We start from the raw sequence: 18398 nt of genomic DNA on the forward strand, positions 1-18398 counted from the left end.
TGCACGCAGCCACGCACCGCTCAACTTGTCACTTCAGCCCAAAGCAAAGTTAATAGAGCAAACATGCATAATGAGCAGACTGCCAAAGTCGCGGGGGAAGCAGGCCTGTGCATAGTGTCTCTTTCCATTAGGACACGCACAAGCCAACTCCATTCTATAATGCACGAGAAAGCCAGCACTAAACACCCTTTCCCCTCCAACACAACATCTCTCCACTGTGATTGGATAACACTGTTGATAGGTCATCCATAAAATTGAACTCTTGAGTGTCGGGGCAGTTTATTTCAAATGAAACAAATTAAAGTCATTTCAAGACGGCGCGCCCCGGTGAGGAGACCCGGAAAGCGCTCTAATCCCCGCAGACGTAACCGCAGTGTATTGGCAAAGCGCAACTCCCTAGGCCGGATTTGCCACTATGTTAAGCTCCCAAGGCCCGCTCCTTGTTGTTATCAGTAAAGTAGGGGAAGGGATTTGGGGATAAGTGAATTCTAGAGCAGGAGAAAGGAAGGCAGAGATGGGAGGAGCGGTGGCTGTGGGGTGCTTCTCTGCTCCCCTGACGTACCAATTGGCTCATGTGTTTACCCCGGCTCTGCTTTGTGTTCACAAGCGCTTTCTCTCACTTTCTCCGCTTATGTCAAACCCATTTTTGGCTCGGATTGGAAATACCGACCAAATCCCATCACGCTTGCTTCCCAACCTCTCTTGATCCTTCATTTAAAATAGGGAATTTAACTCCTGTTTTTCTCCATTTTTCTCCATTTTTTTTTTCCTCACCGGCAATCCTCCTTTGAACAGCTCCCGTGTGAATGTCTGAAAAGGAGCATTTTGCTTCATTAGATACCCATCTAATTGGTGTTGTTTCCGTGCCATTGTGAAACATCCTTGTAGAAAGTGTAAGTCTTTGTGGCTCGATGTGTCAAACATTTACCCCTGAATTTTGTTATAATATCTGTAATTTAAAGGTTTTGTGTGTAGACTAAAGTTTCACCCATTTGTGGACTATGCATGTGGGCTACAAGTAACTCTCACGATAGCTGAATGAATGATGTTTTAACAGATGGATAGTCAGAGAGTTACACTACCAATTAGCCAGCAATTAACTCATAGCTATATATGCCTTTCAGTCACATGACTTTTCTTGTTATGGCCGCCATCTTGGAGACCCCTGGCTAGAGTTTATTATATCAAACTATGCATCTCCACTGACTAAAGTCAAGATGCTACATCCAAAAGTAGCACACCTCATCCACTGAGCAGAGAAGACTGCCTGGGGAGTTACTGACGCCACTTAAAAGCAGCAAAGCCTGCCATGGATAACATTTGTGGACATTAGCTACAGCTGCAGAGCTACAGGTCATACAAACTTCTCCAACAGAAAGCCCTAAACCACACTCAAAACCTCCAGCCTTGGATACAACATGTGACAAAGGCAAGGGCTGAGCTGTTGCTGTAGTAGTTTTTACTACAGCAAGGGATCATAGATGTGAGCCGCACATGTTTATTGTGTTGAGGCTAAATGCTTACAGTAGAATGCTAACGTTTTGAGCAGCTTGAACTGAGGCAGACTGAGGCTCTGTTGACATGAGAAACTGTCAAATTCAGAGAAAGGTTGTGTGTCTTCGATGTGTTCATTTAGTCTTGAAGTGGAAACAGATCCATGGCAGTATCCTGCTGCATGGCTGTACTGACAGCGCTGCTACATTTTTGCCTTATAAACTGAACACATGATGTTTGTTTACATAAACATGTGCTCTCTGGGGGCTCTTTTTACTGTGATCTTCTTGAGCAATTATTACGATTACATACAAAATGCTACTGTCAATCTGTTCATTTTCATCCTGAGTGGAGATTGTTACATGTGGTAGTGCAGGATAATTCCACTTCAAAATGTGTTCAAAATGTGTTCAAAATGTGTTCAAAATGGCGTGACATCATTGGAAACACTTGTGTCAGAGCAGAATGCACATAATGAAACCAAACAGTCAACATACCAGATTGAGTGTCAAAGCAAATACTAACAATTCATTTTTGACACTCATGCTTTTGTTAAATGCTGTTGCCATGCTGGAATGTCATTTGCATAACCTATTCAATTTTATTTTATCAGCTTAGTTCCATTTATTACCTGAACAAACAATCAGAAGCTCTAAGAAGCAGTGGTCAAATACACCACAGCTGGAAATTAGAATAGATTTTATTGTCTACCGAGGTAGAAATTCATCTTTGATTCACCGACACTTAAAAACACAAGACAAGGGATGATGCAAACATGCCCAGGAGAAAAATACATAAGAAAAAGAAACATGGAAAAACAAAACAGAAATTATATTTTATTTTTGATATTTTTCCATTAATTGTGCAGTCTTGCAGATCAATTTTTCTTACCTCTTCTCATGGCCTTTGTCACATATACAGGAACAGGTATTAATAGCTATGTTCAGGGATAAAATACTGAGTGGTTTCATGCTGGGATCTACAGGTTTTTTTTTTTTCAATCAAGAAGAAAAGTACAAGAAAGGATAATAATTTGTTGAAAAAATGCGCAGGGGTCCCGGTGAGCTAATTTTACAGAACAAAACCATCAGAGAGCAGAGAGCTGTGGCCTGGTCCACAAAGCTTTAAAGCCTGACCAATACCACAATTGAAAAATATAAAGTACTCAGTCATTTAGTTTGCCCATACCTGGTTTATATGAACCGTTTTCTGGAGTCTGTGACCGTGTTTAGAGTATTCCCAAGTCAAAGTCCAGCAGTATATTGTCACAGACCGACTGTGACAAAAAAAAAAAAAACATTATATGTCCCCTCTCACGCCCATAGTTGTTATAACAGGGTACCAGCTTTCCAGCCCAAAATAGAAACCCTTGAAATCTCACAAATTTGCCTTTTTTCAGTTAGCGTCGTCTATGCTTTAAGGGTGGGTTTATTTTTAGTGTGAACATTTGGCACTATTAGCACAAATAGCAAGTAAGAGACCTTAAATAACACTGCGCAATTAAATATTCTCTCCCCGCGCTCTGCTTCTCTAATAAATTTTGATAATCCGTTTTTAATGCCAGAAAGCAGGGTTTGCCATGTTGCAACTGTTAAGCGCTTCTGTCAACAAACCGTAACTTTAAAGCTCTCATTTATCACCCCTGACAACAGCGCGGTTCTGCAAATATCTTTAAGTACAAGAAGAAGTTGCTTTTTTATAAAGCTTTGCAGTTGGCACGGGGATTACTAGTTAGAGTTGACTTCTTAAAGCCCATTAGTGCTTAATAACCAAGCCACGGAGGCAACATTTAATTAAGGGATCTGTCTAATTTATAAACGTCCTATAGAGGTGCGTTTAATTTGTGGACTAGTGCCGGGATAAACACTCCGTAAAAGGAAGCAAAGAGCAAGAAGGTCCCTCGGGCAAAAAATGTCCCATAATTCCCTCGAATCAGTAGTCTGTGTTTTATTGTCGATTCCTCATTGTGCAATCTAAATACATATTAACGCGGTATTTGCTTTAAAAGTGTGGGCTGTTTTCATCCCACACACTGTTTAATGGGATCTGCTGCTGCGCTCTCGCTCGTGTGTGTCTTGGCACCGGCGGCTGAGGAGATCAACCCTGGGCTTAAGGGGGCTCGTTTTTTGCTTGTTTGTTTACGCTGTTTTTACACAGGCAAACTCCCATCAAAGCCTCGCACCACAGTGATCAGCGGGGCCAGGGCTCGGGTCACATCTGCTGGCCCCACAATCTTCACTCTAATTTGTTGTGTTGCCTTTTTCCCTTCATGGCCACTTCTCAGCACTGGTAATGTTTTTCAGAAAAGTGGAAGTGTATTTTTTATGTTTTCATCCAGGAACACTGGAATCCTTTTGTATTCATTTCTGCATTTGCTGGTTCTTCCACTACATCGTGTACCACTATTAATATCACAACAACTGGTGCTGTGCCATCATTAAAGCTTAGAACTTTGGTGCAGGGGTGCAGCTCAACAGATTTACTACCACTTCTGCAAAAGTTTCTGAGGTGGAGCAGGTCAGCAGCTTCAAGTTCCCTCCACCAATGACCAGTCCACACTGAGACTGTTGTGAAGCAATCCCGACATTTCTACAGGTGCACCATCGAGAGGCTGTTGTCAGGCAGCATCACAGTGTGGTATGGCGGAGTAGGTGGTGGGGTCTTTGGAACAGATCACTGGGTAGAGCGGCGGTGTCAGAGAAAGGCCCACAGCGTCATCACCAGAGACTACACCCACCCAGCTCACACACTCTTCCAACTGCTGCTGTCGGGCAAGCGGTTCAGGAGTTTGCTGGCACTCACAAAGAGCCTGGAAGACAGCTATTAAATCAGGCAGGCAAGGTCCTTAACTAAAAGTAGTGTTACAGAACCCGTGCACTCCTATTTCTTGCACTTTTTAACATGTTTGTGTGACGGTGCATACTCCTGTGTTGATATACTGCTTATTTTATAATTTTTTATACAAGCGAGTTGACAGGTTCTTCTTATCCAGTAACATTGTTGACTGTGAATTAACCCGAAATCTCTTAATATTCTAGGATGTTAAGTTTAGTCTTTCAGCTAATTCTCCCCTCTGTGTTGCATGTGTGTTATACCACATGACGCTCACCCCATTCAACAGCTTTACTGCAAGAGAAAGAGACGTCCAGGCAAAGGACAAAGAGACAAGGCCGATTATTTTATTAAGAGAATCACAATTCTTAGAGCACAGTCAATAATATATGAGGTTAAAAACAATGGTGGCTTTGGCTCTTTTTTTTTTACACTGCAGTCATTTTCTCCCTGAGCCTGTGGAGTCAATAGAATCGACCTAATGGAAACCAGGTTACTCTTCCTCCATCTCACCTCCCTGACATAATGTTGGACAAATACATTATTCATTCTCTGCTCTAAAACGGTAATTATACATTTATCTCCCAAATAATTCCGGGTCCTAAGTGCACCCGTGACCTTGCCACAAGATTTATGCTATTTTGGTCCTGCTCCCCAAAAGGCTGCGAGCTTAACACTGCCAAAGCACTCTTCTCGTGGGGTGAACAATGAAGACGACAGATTTGCTCTTCATAGCGGTAGGATGTAGACGGCTTTGAAAAGGGGCCAGTCATTAAATGTAAAGTTTAGGAGTTTGTTTTGGGGTGTCTCAGAAACTACAGAAAGTTTTTGTAAGGGCGGATTAAAGAATACACCAGGCAGAAAAATTGAGCTATAGCGCTCGAGCACTGGCCTTTATACGGCTCCCTTTATGCCACCATTCTGCGGCTAATCCTTTTCTTACTCTGGCTTTTCTCATTTAACTCCTCTCAAAACTTATCTTCACCTAAACTCTTTCCTGTGAGCAGTTTTCCTAATTTATCCACATGGATGTGGTTATTAACAAGCTGTTTCTCTGTGGATCCTATAGGCCATCATGGCGCAGCTGCCCCAGGAGGAGAAGGCTAAGATCGCCGAGCAGGTGGAGAGCTTTCGACAGGAGAAATGCAAGCTGGATGCTGAGGTGGCCAAGTGGGACGACAACGGCAACGACATCATTGTGCTGGCCAAACAGATGTGCATGATCATGATGGAGATGACTGACTTCACCAGGTAATATTTAAACTGTTAAATACGCTGTACCCATTTCTTTTATGTCGTGGAATATTTTGTTTGTTTTTTCTTCAGTATAGAGGGTATAGAGGGAATTAACTTACATCTTTGTCATAAAACGAACCCTCATCTTTTCTGACCGAGTGACAAAATCAAATGACAAATTTCATAACTTACAACAGATCTTTTGTAAAGATCATTGTACGCTATGCATCGAAATACAAAGCTATCAAATCCTGACCTTGCAAGTTTCAAGTTTTAAGTTTTACAGTTATAAGCTTTACTCTTTCTCTTACATTGTTTGTAAATGAACAATGGTATAGGGCATTTAATAGCACAACACGTTTCTCATTCGCCACTGATAATAATGTTGTGAGAAACATATTTGTTTATGTGGTAGGGATGATGAATGTTAATGAGCATATGTTACACATCTGTGTACACATCCCAGGTTGTAGCATTGGCTACTTTCTATTGTTCTGCAAACATATTCTCAAACACCCACTACTCCATGCAAGAGTGTATAAGGGTATAAGAGATTGCCATTGTTAAAAAAGCAAAGAAGATAACAGTTTGCACTTAAGCTGCCACCCTTCAGATAAGAGGGACCCCAGAATCACTCCCTTTTTTGCAGAGCATTACAAAAAAAAAAACAAGAATAATAATTATATATATAATTATTATATCCCAGGCCTAAAAGTGCCCAGACAGGCTTTGTTTATCTGAGGCAAGACTGCTGCATTCTGATCTGTTGATATACTGTAACACATATCTGTTTGTATCTATAGTTGAGTGTTTACTGAAGCCACCAGCTTTTCTCTTAATCTCTCCATCTGGGCGCTGCATATCCAAGTCCCCGATGCCTGGCTGATAGTTTTCAGCTTCTAAAAGGGAGCAACAATGATTATAAGGCATGGAAGAACCCAAATTAAACAAAGAGCAGCAACACCACTGATTAGTCATGAGTGATTGTAGCTGTTTCCACTGCAGCACCATCATTACGTAGTTTTTACCTAAATGACTCAACAAACAGGAAATTAAATGAAATGAGAGAAATATTAGCCAAAATGCCCTTTCTCAACAAGATAATAAAAATAACAATTTCTCACTGAGTTTCTTTAACACATCATTAGTGATAAAGGCATGGGGTATTTTGTCACAGTCGTTATCTGGGGAATCTTGCCTTCTCTGTTGATAGCAGATTCTCATATGCCCCCTGCCAGCCATAGCAAATTAGCGAGCTGGCGGCGGCCTTTGTGACACCAGGGCGAGAGCGGTCTTTAAAGTGTAGCCCTGCGTGTCCCTGTCTCCACAACTCCACCCACCATGTCTTTTCTGTCTCCTCTTTCCACACTCCACTCCCCCAGAGGGAAAGGCCCCCTGAAGAACTCCTCAGATGTCATCAATGCTGCTAAGAAGATTGCCGAGGCCGGTTCCAGGATGGACAAATTGGCTCGAGCTGTTGCAGATCAGGTAACTGCGTAACCCAGTGTGACTGTTTCTTTCATTTCTATACTTGGAAAAAGTTTGACTGTGAATGTGAAGAGTGCAAGTAAGTGGTCATTGAAAATCTTTAGTCAGCTTGGAGGAGTGTGTGAACGCAGTGAAGGCCAGTGTCCTTAGTTCCCTGGTGGGGCGAGCTCTGAGTGAGTGAGATCGCACCACAAAGTTGTGTCTGCAGTATAATTAGCTCTCAGCCAAGGTGTTGCATTCATTATCAGATGAGTACCTCTCCAAAACGCGCTGACAGACTATTTTCAATATCTAATCAATCAGAGCAGCCAAGATGGGAGCGAAAAGCAATAGGTGATTGCATTGTGTGTGTGTCTGTGTCTGTGTGTGTTCAGCAAATAAAGTGGGAGGCGTTTTGGGACGCTCGCAGCACCCCAGGTAATACATAATACCCTTCGTCATTTCATCTGTCTCTAATAAGAGCTGCAATAAACTGAGGCACAAGACTGGATGATTTATTGAAGCAGCCTGTTGTCATTGTCAGTGAAACCGCTGTTCGCCAGCAAACTGAGTAATTAGACCTTTGTCACCAGGCTTAGTCACAGTTTGGATTAAGATCCAACAGGAGCTGTGCATTTAATGTGGGTATATCTTTCTTTTTGTCAGGGTTCACGATAGGAAGGACACATTTAATAATTGGTTGTTAAATATCGTACGAATATATTTCTATTTTAAATCAGATGACAAAATGCAATTCTATTAAAACTGTTAATGTGTTCAATGAATACCCAGAATGTAAATATTCATCATAGTACAGAACTCAATTAAAGGTATTCAAATGTTGTCTCAGTCCATTCAATATTGGAAAAATCATTACCATGATGGAAAATACCTGTGTACCTGTGTTTGCTCGCATTCAAATGAAAAGCTAAAGCCGCAGAGTCATTTGCAAATGTGCTTCACGCAGAGCATTCTCTTGTCTACATGTCAAATTTGGGTCACTAATACTGTATTACAGGCAATTTCAGATGACCACAAATGGCTATATACGTTATTTTCCAGTGTGCACCCGCTGTTTAGCAAATGACCCCTTTAGTCTTCATTTTGCTCATGTCCCATTAGTTAACTCTTTGTTCTCTGATTAGTGCATTTTTCTTTAATGTAACATATGAGCACAACAGCAATACTCAAATTTCAAAAACAGCCACTGAACACCACAAAATGAGTGTCCAGTGAGCAGCTTTCCTTGTAACCTGCACACTCTAAATATAAATGACCATTTAAAAGTCTAAAAGTTTAAAATAAAGGCATTTATTTATTTTAAAATGAAGGGGGACTAAAGCATTTTATGAACATAAACAAATATGAATATGCCAGATTATAGCCTTGGGTAAATTTCCATCTGCAGACCCCCTGGCTTGATGTTTACATAAAAGATAAAAACACAGACTATATAAAGACACTATATAAGAAGTAAGAACTTTATTTGTCATTGAACAACCATACAACAAAATTGTGTTCCATTGTTAGTCCTGAGACGCTGCGACTGAGCCGCGCCATTGTTGGAGGTTCGGGGAAACCGTAGCCCCCCATCGAAACCTGGCCTCCTTCAGTCTCCTCTGATCCTCTGAAATGGTGCAGAACCTCCTGGGTTTGTTCCTGTTTCAGAGCGTGGTGTCCTGCACTGGTCAGCTCATCCCACCTCCTCCTTCTTCCTGCGCAGCTCCCTCCGCCCCACAACAGTCTTTCCCCGTCTTCTGGGAAGAGCGGAGCAGTTAATCTGTTTCTCCAGTGAACGTCCATTAGCCAGAACAATAGTAGGGGTAGAAGGCATGTGTGGCTTAGCTGCGTGTCTTGCCCTGATACTTCCTTGTTGGTCCGTTTTTTGTTTCCTGTAGCGCCTCTTGAGATGCCTTCACTGTGCTGCAGGTGTGGGGGGCTCTTGGTGCCTCTTGAGTGTTTCAGAAGAAGACATTTGTAGGTCTCAATTGTCTTTAGCTCATAAGCAGGTCTGCACCTGTATTCATAGTTAAGGGTCACACTCTGTGCATTAAGTGTAAATGTTTTTAAGAAATATTTGTGTTCCTCATGGGTTTGTCTTGTACACAAGTTTTGACAATATAAAAACAGTGGCTTTAAAATGTTCCCAAATCAGAAACCGGAAGAACATCCTATGGCATGTCTCCAAACATGGCGTGGGTTGTCAGACTGCTGTCTTTGTCACAGTGTGTGGCTGTGAGTGGACGCCTAGACAGTAAATATGAAGCGTGTTGGTGTGGTTTGTGGGCTGCGGTGATGACCAGGGTTTAACAGGGCTTGCGTAGGAGTGGATCTGTCATTCTGAATCACCCCTGCCGGATCTACAGCAGCCGACATTCTGAACTCCACACCAATGCTAACTGTGTGTAGCGTTTACTGTGCATACTATATCGTCTGTGTACACTGAGCTTTGAGTGATATCAACTGAAGGGAAGAGAAGGTGACGCTCTCTGCACACAGGTTCAAATTACAGACAGCAAATGCAGCGTGGTAATTTATTGTGTGTATAATGGTTGTAAACAGTGCTTCGGACAGTGCAGTACCCCTAGTGTGCTACCCTCTGATGCAAACTATGAATATTCAAAGCCTTCTTTTCTACTCAAAATGAATGACACTTGCATTAACTTTCTTCCCCCACATTGTGTATAAAAGTATTTTCATGTCAATTTTCTGATTGCTGTTCTTTTCAGAGCAGTGCATTAAAAGGTAAAAGAGACGCTTTTATAGAGGATGTTTTTTTAGGCAATAACATAACACGGCCTTGATTATTTGCCTCTGCTCTCTTTGCTTTGGTGCATTATGCGACTTACAGTAACTTATGTTGGAGTGCTCCTGTTTGTGTGTTGTTGTTTTTTTCTCTTTTCAACGGTCCCTTAAGTAGCAAAGCTTGTCGCCGTGCCATCAGCGCTATCGATGAGCACGTGTATAGCAGTCAAGTAGCGCGTGTACCAGGCAACAGGACGTAAAGCTCTTTCATACTCGTTTAAACAGAGCATCTCATGTTGAAATCCCCCGGAAGCAATGCAGAAATGGCTCCATCACCCTATGCAGCAGCCCTACTCTGTGAGCATGCTTCCTACAGATACAAGCTGAACAAGCACAGGGCAGCTGTAGAGAACTTTATTGCTATTGTTTTGTAAGTATGCTCTACGACAGCGCTCTAATCCTGCCTCAGCATTTGGAGACACTCAGTATGTTCATAAGTGTGACTTCAACTTAAGAATAAATGCAACAGTCTAAGTGTTTATCCAGAGGGCTGTGATGTTCAAGTCTATATAAAGAAAAATAACATTCAAATTGCAATACACTCACAATGAGTTTCCAATTGCCTATGCAGCATACCTGAGTTGTTTTGTCAATATATAAAATAAAATAAAATGTGAAACTTTATTCAAATTATTATTATTATCACAACAATGAAGATGCATTGTTTAATGAAATAAAGTAAAGGAAAATAAGGTTAATTTGGAAATGTGTTTGTATCTTATTCAATTGGATTTCTGTGGACTTAATAAAAAAAACATGTATTTCAGTCAGTAGTTACAAAATAAAACACTTAAGTAAACAAATGCAGTGCCCTGATGTTGAACAGATGCATAAAAGTAACAGTGTCGCAGATGATTACAGGAAATTGTCATGCTGCACGGTAATGCAGCTAACTTGCTAGCCTGATGCTGCTCTCATTTCCTGCTCCTCCGCTGGTGTGTGTGCGTGCGAGGTCAGGACATGGGTATCATTAATTCTTTTATTAGATCACCGTGGGGTTATGATGTCGGTTGCTACTTTAAAAGAAATTCTCACCGCAGAAAATGCTTAGCATTAAGTTCCTCTCTCCACAAGCTGGTGAAAATACAATTGTTGCAAAATTGTAACCAGTAATTGTGGTAATCTCACACCCATCGAATCACTTATTATAATGAACTTTTTACGTACTGTGTGATAAATATTCCCCATCGCACTGACGGGTGCATTAAAACGACATACATTTGAACAGATGTATTGTAGAGTGGCTGCAATCTTGTCCACCACTTTATCTTCATCAATATTTGAGGGGACAGTGTGCAGCATCAGTGGGTGTGATTCGCTGACACTCGCAGCTAAAAGGTTGCTGCTCCGTTTGGGTCTGTGATTACAGCGCCTTCCCCCCACACAACGTGTTGATCCAAGTGCGTCACACCACTGATGAACTCATGACCTGTCCACACACTACAGCATGGCTGTCTCACGGTCAAGGCATAACCTCTCATGTGAAGAGGAGGAGGATGTGCAAAATGCCTTTACACGAGCAGCACCTGAGGCAGTTTACCTCTATATGGTACCGACTCACTCACATCAATGGTAGAGTTATGTCAGCCTTTTATTAGGGGTATAAAAAACTGTTGAATAATTTGAGATACAGCTCTTATTTATTCATTGATTTATACTAATGGACAATACCTATTAGACATTTCCTTAACTATCAACGCACAGTACAGATGTCACCTTAACAGGTCACCGTTTTTCCATACTGAGATATGTTCTTACCTGAGCTTAGATGAGTTGATGCGTACCTATTTGGCCTTTGTGCGTGCGCTCAGGCACACAAATAGATCAAAGACGTTGTTAGCATTTAGCCTCTACCAGCATATTTCTATAGCTCCCAACTGGGGTGAAGTTAGAAGCTTACTAGAAGTATAGTTATACAAAATTACACAAAGGGGTACTATATTGTAAGGTGTAGAAATACCTTAGGAGCACTTTGACTTTACTGTGCGGAGGTAGAAGTGCTCCAGTCAACATGTCTAATTTTATGTAACTAGACTTGGATCGTGTAACTTTTCACATAACTGTATTTAAACAGGAAAAACGTGGAAGAGCTTGGTCGCTTCACCCCAGTTTGGAGTTATAGGAATATGCTGGGCGAAGCTAAATGCTAACAACGTCTTTGATCTATTTGCGTGACTGAGCGCATGTATAAAATTCCAGACAGCTCGCCTCAGCTCAGGTAAGAACATATCTGAGTATGGAAAAACGGTGGCCTGTCCCTTTAAAGTTAATGAAGCAGACCGGTACACGACATGTTGACTGGGATTAGTGATGCATTAACATGCCATATTTAACAGTGTTTGCGTTGGCTCTCAGTCATGCAAGAATGTTTCATCATTGTAAATATTTCATCGCTGACTGAATTGATGGAGTTGAGGAGGTGAAGTGTCCTCAACTCCATCAACCCCGTCCAGTCGACAATATTTGAAAATCTCTCCAATATTTCACTATACTTTATTTGAAAATACCGTTCCGCCAAACATTGTACTTGATTTTTAATCCAATTGTTTAACCACCCCCGCCGTAACCGAGCACATTTTCTCCAGTTCGGCTTTACCCCAAATCTAAAAGCTTCTTGACTGAAGAGCAACAGTGTAATGTCTCATTTGAAAACTAAGGACTACAAAGCTGATCCTAACTTTCTTGCCACATTGTCGCCGGGTTTTCGTTGCAAATTTTGATCGTTTTTGGCATGTTTACGTTTTTTTCACGTGTTTTTGTTACTTTTTGTCGCTCTTTTGTGGCTTTTTCATCATGTTTTTATCATTTTTTTGATGCTTCTTTTGTCCATTTTTTTGTAGTGATTTTGTCGCTTTTTTATTTTTGATTAAAACAAAAAAAACTTTTCGGACACGTTTTTGTCACTCTTTCATCACTTTTCGTCACTTTTTTGTCACTTTTTTGTTGCAGCATCCTTGTTTTCCGTCATCCTTTTCCAGAGGCTTTTAGGTTTGCATAAAGCTGAACTGAAGAAAATGTCCTTGGTTCAGGTGGGGGTTAAGAGGCTCTTTCCTTAAACATAGCAGGTGTGTGCTTCTTTGACTGTCATTTTCATACACTCTCACTCCCTGCTGAGCAATAATAAAGCAGTGCATGTGTTATATTGACCCAACATAAAGTGCAGCGTTGCTGTAGTGAGTAATGAAGTGACGTGTCGCACCAGTGCACCCCTGCAGCACATTGTGTGATCTGTAAAGTCCACGGCGCAGGGCAATAAGCTGCTCCGGCTTTAGCCACACAGACAATGTCTACATTGTGTTATCTCCTTTTCCTGGGTTACATTTATCGTAAGCAATTTTGCCCTGTCAATAGGTGCGTGTGAGGGTGATCTGGTGTTAATAAAAGCCGCTGAAACATTTGTGCGCTTTGAAGCTCATTATTCCGCCCTCCAGGTTTTCACTTTAGTTGTCACAGCGGAGTCCTCTCCCGCACTAAATTCACGACAACAAGCGCAGGGCTCCTGCCGCCCGCACTGACAGCCCAGGAACAAAGTGTGACTGATGCGCAATTAAAAAGGTCCCACGCCAAAAAACTAGAAAGTGCGGTTGGATACAAGTCGGCCTAAACTGTCTTTAAAGTCGTGCCCTGCTGCTCAGCCACCGTCCTGCCTCATTATATTAAGCTCGCCGTGAAGGTTTATCATTTCTTTGTTCTTTTGTTTGTTTGCTAAAAAGTAAGGCCATAAGAAATAACAATACTTGTCTTATTAATCTTTTTTTCAATAATGGCAAGGCAAGTGTATTTGCAGAGCACAATTCATACACAAGGCAATTCAAAGTGCTTTACAGTTGTATAAAACCACAAGAAAGCAGATCAAATTACACCATAAAAAACATCAATATAAACCTGTATTAATTACACTAAAAAGCAAGCATTGTCAAAAATGGGACACATGATTTTCTGTTTGTTTAAGTCGCCACTTAATCCAAATGGTACGCTCCTAATGACTGTCCAAATAGTAGCCCAATGAAGTCCAGTTTTGTTCTGAATGAAAAGATCTCCAAAACCTTTCCAACAAAATATAGCTCATGAACAACTTCCCAAAATGCTAAAACCACCCGAGATAATGTCCTCAGTTTGTTCGGTCGGCCCGAGGACTGCGAGCTGACTGGCACATAAAACAGCCCTGTTTCACACCGGCTTTCATACAGTGTGCTTGAAATATGCATCTAAATAGGCAGATTCGGTTTGTACCGCAACTCTGCCTTGTTCTTTGTTTTTGTTGAAGATGACAGCCAGTGAATGAGCAAATAGAAAGATTAGCGGCTCGGCAGAAGTGACAGGTGACAGCTTACCTTCAGAGGCGCAGGAGGCAGTCGGCTTAAAGGCACGTCGCAGAAGCAGCTTGAGACAGACTCACTTTGAATGTTTAATGGGGCCCTGGTCTCGCGTCAGTAATATCCTCGCTCTTGTCTTGCTTTTGAATTCTCTATCTGATGAGTTTGACTGACACATGTAGCCAGTCTGGTAAATAAATGTGCACTGAACACTGGGCGAGAGCAACAGCCTTGAAGGTGCAGATTTTTCAGATCTCTTTTGTTCTTATTTTTTGTTTTGTATTTGTTACTGTCTGGTACTGAAATTAAATCCATTTACTTTGTATTGGCAAAAAGTAGACACTGATTGTTTTCAGACTTCTCACAGCAAGTACTACCTCATAAAATATTCGAAGAATCACCACTAGAAAAAGACTGAATCGAGACTAAACCAGGTCTAAATAAAGACACAAACTTGGACTAAGTCATAACAGTGTGAATCAGGTCTCAACCAAAACGAGACCAACCAAAAAAAGGCAAAAATTAGAATTGTATGTAATCAAAAATTTATGAAATCTTTCTCTCCCCGCTCTGCACCTCTTTCAGCCGGTGCTGTTCTAACCAGTGAAGCCTACGGGCTACAAAATCATTAAGAGAAAACGAAGAAATGAAAAAAGGTAATAATATGGAGGGAACAATATACAGCTGTAAAGTCATTCTATTGTTCTGAGTCACAGTAGTGGGTTTGTGCAATTTCTGCTCATTGCCCCAATACAAAAAGGTACAACCTCTGTATGCATGAACGTAGCTTTGTTTTAAGGCTAAAAGAACTGTAATTTTTCCAATGTCTGACATGATGGCGCGTGAGTGTGAGTACCTCCTGATCCCACTGTGAGGTGCGCTGGAGGAAAGTGGAACTAACGGGGCAACTAAAGGTCAGCACACGCGACACGATTTTTATGCCCGATTTAGCTCTAATTCTCAGTAGCGCCGAGTCGTGGCTAGTCGAAGGTAGTTGAAGAGTGTACTCGTAGTTGAGGGGAAGGGGGGTCACGACTGGACTTGCGTTCGAATCGCGGCGCAGGAAATCAAACATGTTTGAGTTTTAAGCCTGATTTTGGACGCACAGGAGAAACGTGGTACAAAGAGGGGTACAAAGAGCTAACTTCATGGCCACAAAACCCAGGTGAAACAGCAGAACTTTATATCACCAAAAGTTCCCGAGAACCACCTTTTCCAGCTACATTTTAACTGCAAACAGAGTTTAACAGCAGCACTTACTGAATTTGGAGTCGAACTATTTAGCGACTTCTCTCTCCACTTGCCTGTTTCCACTTTCTCTGCCTCGCGGCTGATGTCCATCTCCTTTCTTTATTAAATCCACTGAAATACTTCCTGCTTCTTCGTGTCGCTGACTGCACTGATGGAAACACGGCTGACATTCACTTCCTCGTTTACATTGCGCTGTCTTGCGTTCTTCCTTAAACCTTAGGCTCTCACAGGTCAAAAAAAAAAAAAACTTTATTTACCCCATCGTGAGCTAAACTATGTTCACGTCTCGAGAGAAAAAGAGCTACAGCGTCCGCTGTGGCGCGGATCGCAACCACTCTCCTGGACGCGGAGTCGATCTGGTTGGAGGAAAATGTGTGTGTCTCCACCCACTTAAATGCGCTAAGTCTGGAGTGGCAAGATCACAAAGTGTGCTCCTACTGAGCGCAAAATATCATGCTATCGTCTCCGTTTTGATGCACAAGATCGGGCCCATTATGTGTGAACCCCCAGTCGTTCTATAATTGCGCTAAATCCAGTCGTGCAGTATGGACCCCCCATTTTATAGTGTGTGCTGACCTTATAAGCACTTTTCAAGCACTGATGGTCCGATTGTAACTGTCATTACTTCCCCCCAGCATAATGAATTAATTATAATGCCTGGTAAGTTGACAAATATGCAGTACATAGAATTTGTTCGCTCTCCTTCCCTGCCAACACGGTCTCATCTAAAGGGGTCTCGGGGGGTTTATTTTAATTGTTAACTGGAACGAATGTGTGGCCCGAATCCAAGTCCACCAAAGTAAATGAGAGTAGCCGTAGGCAGTGGAGGTGTTGTGTAAAGTTGCAATCTCACAGAATCATTCATGGACATATTGTATACTCCTAAAACAAAGACACCACTATAGTGCAGTGTGAAGCTGCTAAAGCCTTTAATATGGTGCCACTGTCCTCTGCTGTTGCTATTGTGGTTTTACTTACCAGATTTCTTTTAGCACCTTAGTCATTTTACACCATGCTTTTGATCTTGTATTTTGTTTATTGGTGCATTTTTTTTCTTTAAAAAAATGTGGATCTGTAAAGTAGGTAAATTCTGCCTCATTAGAGAAAGTAAAGATAGTAATGTATTATTCAAATCACTCTCTGACTGCACACTTTACTTTATCAGATTTAAGGGCTTTTAGGCAAAACTGCTGCATTTGCCCTTGACCTATCCTAATCTGTTGTTTTTAAACCAAATTTCCTTCAGGATTAATAAAGTATATCGTATCAGATCGTACAAGATATATAGTCAGTTCAACCTCATGAAAACACAGAGAGAAACCTGGCTCAGAGCATACTGCCTCTGCGCCTGTAGGGAAAAACAGTTCTTCGTTATTAATGTCGTGTGAGAGTAATTAGTGATAGTTCAAGAGGGCTTTAGCTCAGATTGGCAGCTATGTATAGGGTTATGTAGTTTGCTAAATGTAGCTGTGTTGTGGAGAGTACATGAGTAATGCTGTGCAAAGTCACTGAGAATCGAGAAAAGTGGCTTTCTGTTTATCAACAACGTTTTTTAATTGTAGCCTTTATGCTCCCCTTGCAGAGACAAGCCTTTGCCGTTTGCTTTAATAGTAGAAATCACTGCGGTTTCCCGGTTGAATGTAAAGCAACCTTTGTGGTTTGGTAACGAAGCCACTTATCCATGCAGCAGCGGTCGTGAGCGAGGTGTGACTTGTGTTCCGACAGACCGCTGTGCTGTGATCCATGCGCTGTCCTTATCTAACACCCCTTCCTCACGTCACATTGTCTCTCAAATATCCTCTGCAAAAAAAAAAACGAAGAAAAAAAAAAATCCCTTGCTTGCGCTCTGAAATGTAAAATGGCAACAGCACAAGCCGGTTTGATTTCCTGTGTGCCTGACCCCTCTTCACCTTACTGTCGCCGCCATTGACTTCACAGCGATCAGACTGGGAAACAACAGTGTCAAAGAATAAATATTAAGAAATTGAAATGCTCCAAGATGCAACAAGGTTAAGACAAGTTAAAGGAAAAGGCCAGGCAAAGTCAGTCAAAGCCCCTCCTCACAGCGTTTCACAGATAAAAAGGACTGTTTGCTGAAGATAGAATAGAGATGTGTTCATTGTTCCTGAAAAAGTAATGGAGCATCCTGTTTATTTACACTGAGTTTGTGCAGGGAATGGACGATTAGTCATCTGTACTTCTGTATCCGCATCGGGAGTATGTGTGTCATGTCTGCATCATACAGGCCTGGGGCTATAGTAAGTGAATGATGTGCAGTTAGCCGTGATGGTCGAGGACAATAGCTGAGTAAGCATAGTATCTTAGAGAAATAAAAGACATCCAATTGTTCCATGAATTGTTTCTATTTGCAATATAATGCACTGATTTGTAATTGAAAATATAAATGGGAACAATAAAGCAACTAAATGTCTTCACAAATCAAAAAGGCACGTTGGAACAGAATGGAACATTCTGCACGACACTAAACTGCTGGTTTCAGAAGTAGCATCCCTATTTTCTTCTTTCTCTTCAGTTAATTAAGAGTTTAAAGTGGAGTTAAGTTAATTATATACAATATATAGTGTTATTTAACTACTTAAGAGGCTTGTGACTAATTGGATGGAAAAATGTGTTGCTGCACAGCTTATTTGTTCAGCTCAAGCTTTAAAGTCATTTATATCAAAAGTGAATGACTTCTGCTTCTCCATAGCAGAAGATACTGTTATTCTACTGCCATATATTTATCTATACCAGAAGTCAATATCAAGCAGACTTGAGCCCAGGATGATCTTAACGCTGACCTGTCAGAACCCAAACTCGGGATCTGAACTTTCTGCCCAAGTAAAGCAGAGTGGCTCCCACTCACAGCAGTTCTATAAACATGAAAGGCACCGAAGTCTCTTTCTCAGTGAAGCAGAGCAGTGGCCTCGAGCTGTGTTAGCAGACATCATGATAGAGCTGATCCTAACCTTTTTATAACCACTTTTTATTTTGCTC

At 41.5% G+C, this 18398-nt stretch overlaps 1 protein-coding gene across 1 annotated transcript in view; it reads left to right on the forward strand.

The window, feature by feature from the left end:
• The window catches only part of ctnna2 (catenin (cadherin-associated protein), alpha 2), a 237820-nt gene that overhangs the window by 210036 nt on the left and 9386 nt on the right, over positions 1 to 18398 (forward strand). The window contains exons 15-16 of the mRNA XM_079553918.1: positions 5396 to 5577; positions 6945 to 7050. Coding sequence (XP_079410044.1) covers positions 5396 to 5577; positions 6945 to 7050 — 288 coding nt within the window. The remainder of the gene's footprint in view (positions 1 to 5395; positions 5578 to 6944; positions 7051 to 18398) is intronic.

This window comes from Gobius niger (genome assembly GCF_951799975.1).
Source record: "Gobius niger genome assembly, chromosome: 3".
Classification (NCBI taxonomy): Eukaryota; Metazoa; Chordata; class Actinopteri; order Gobiiformes; family Gobiidae; genus Gobius; species Gobius niger.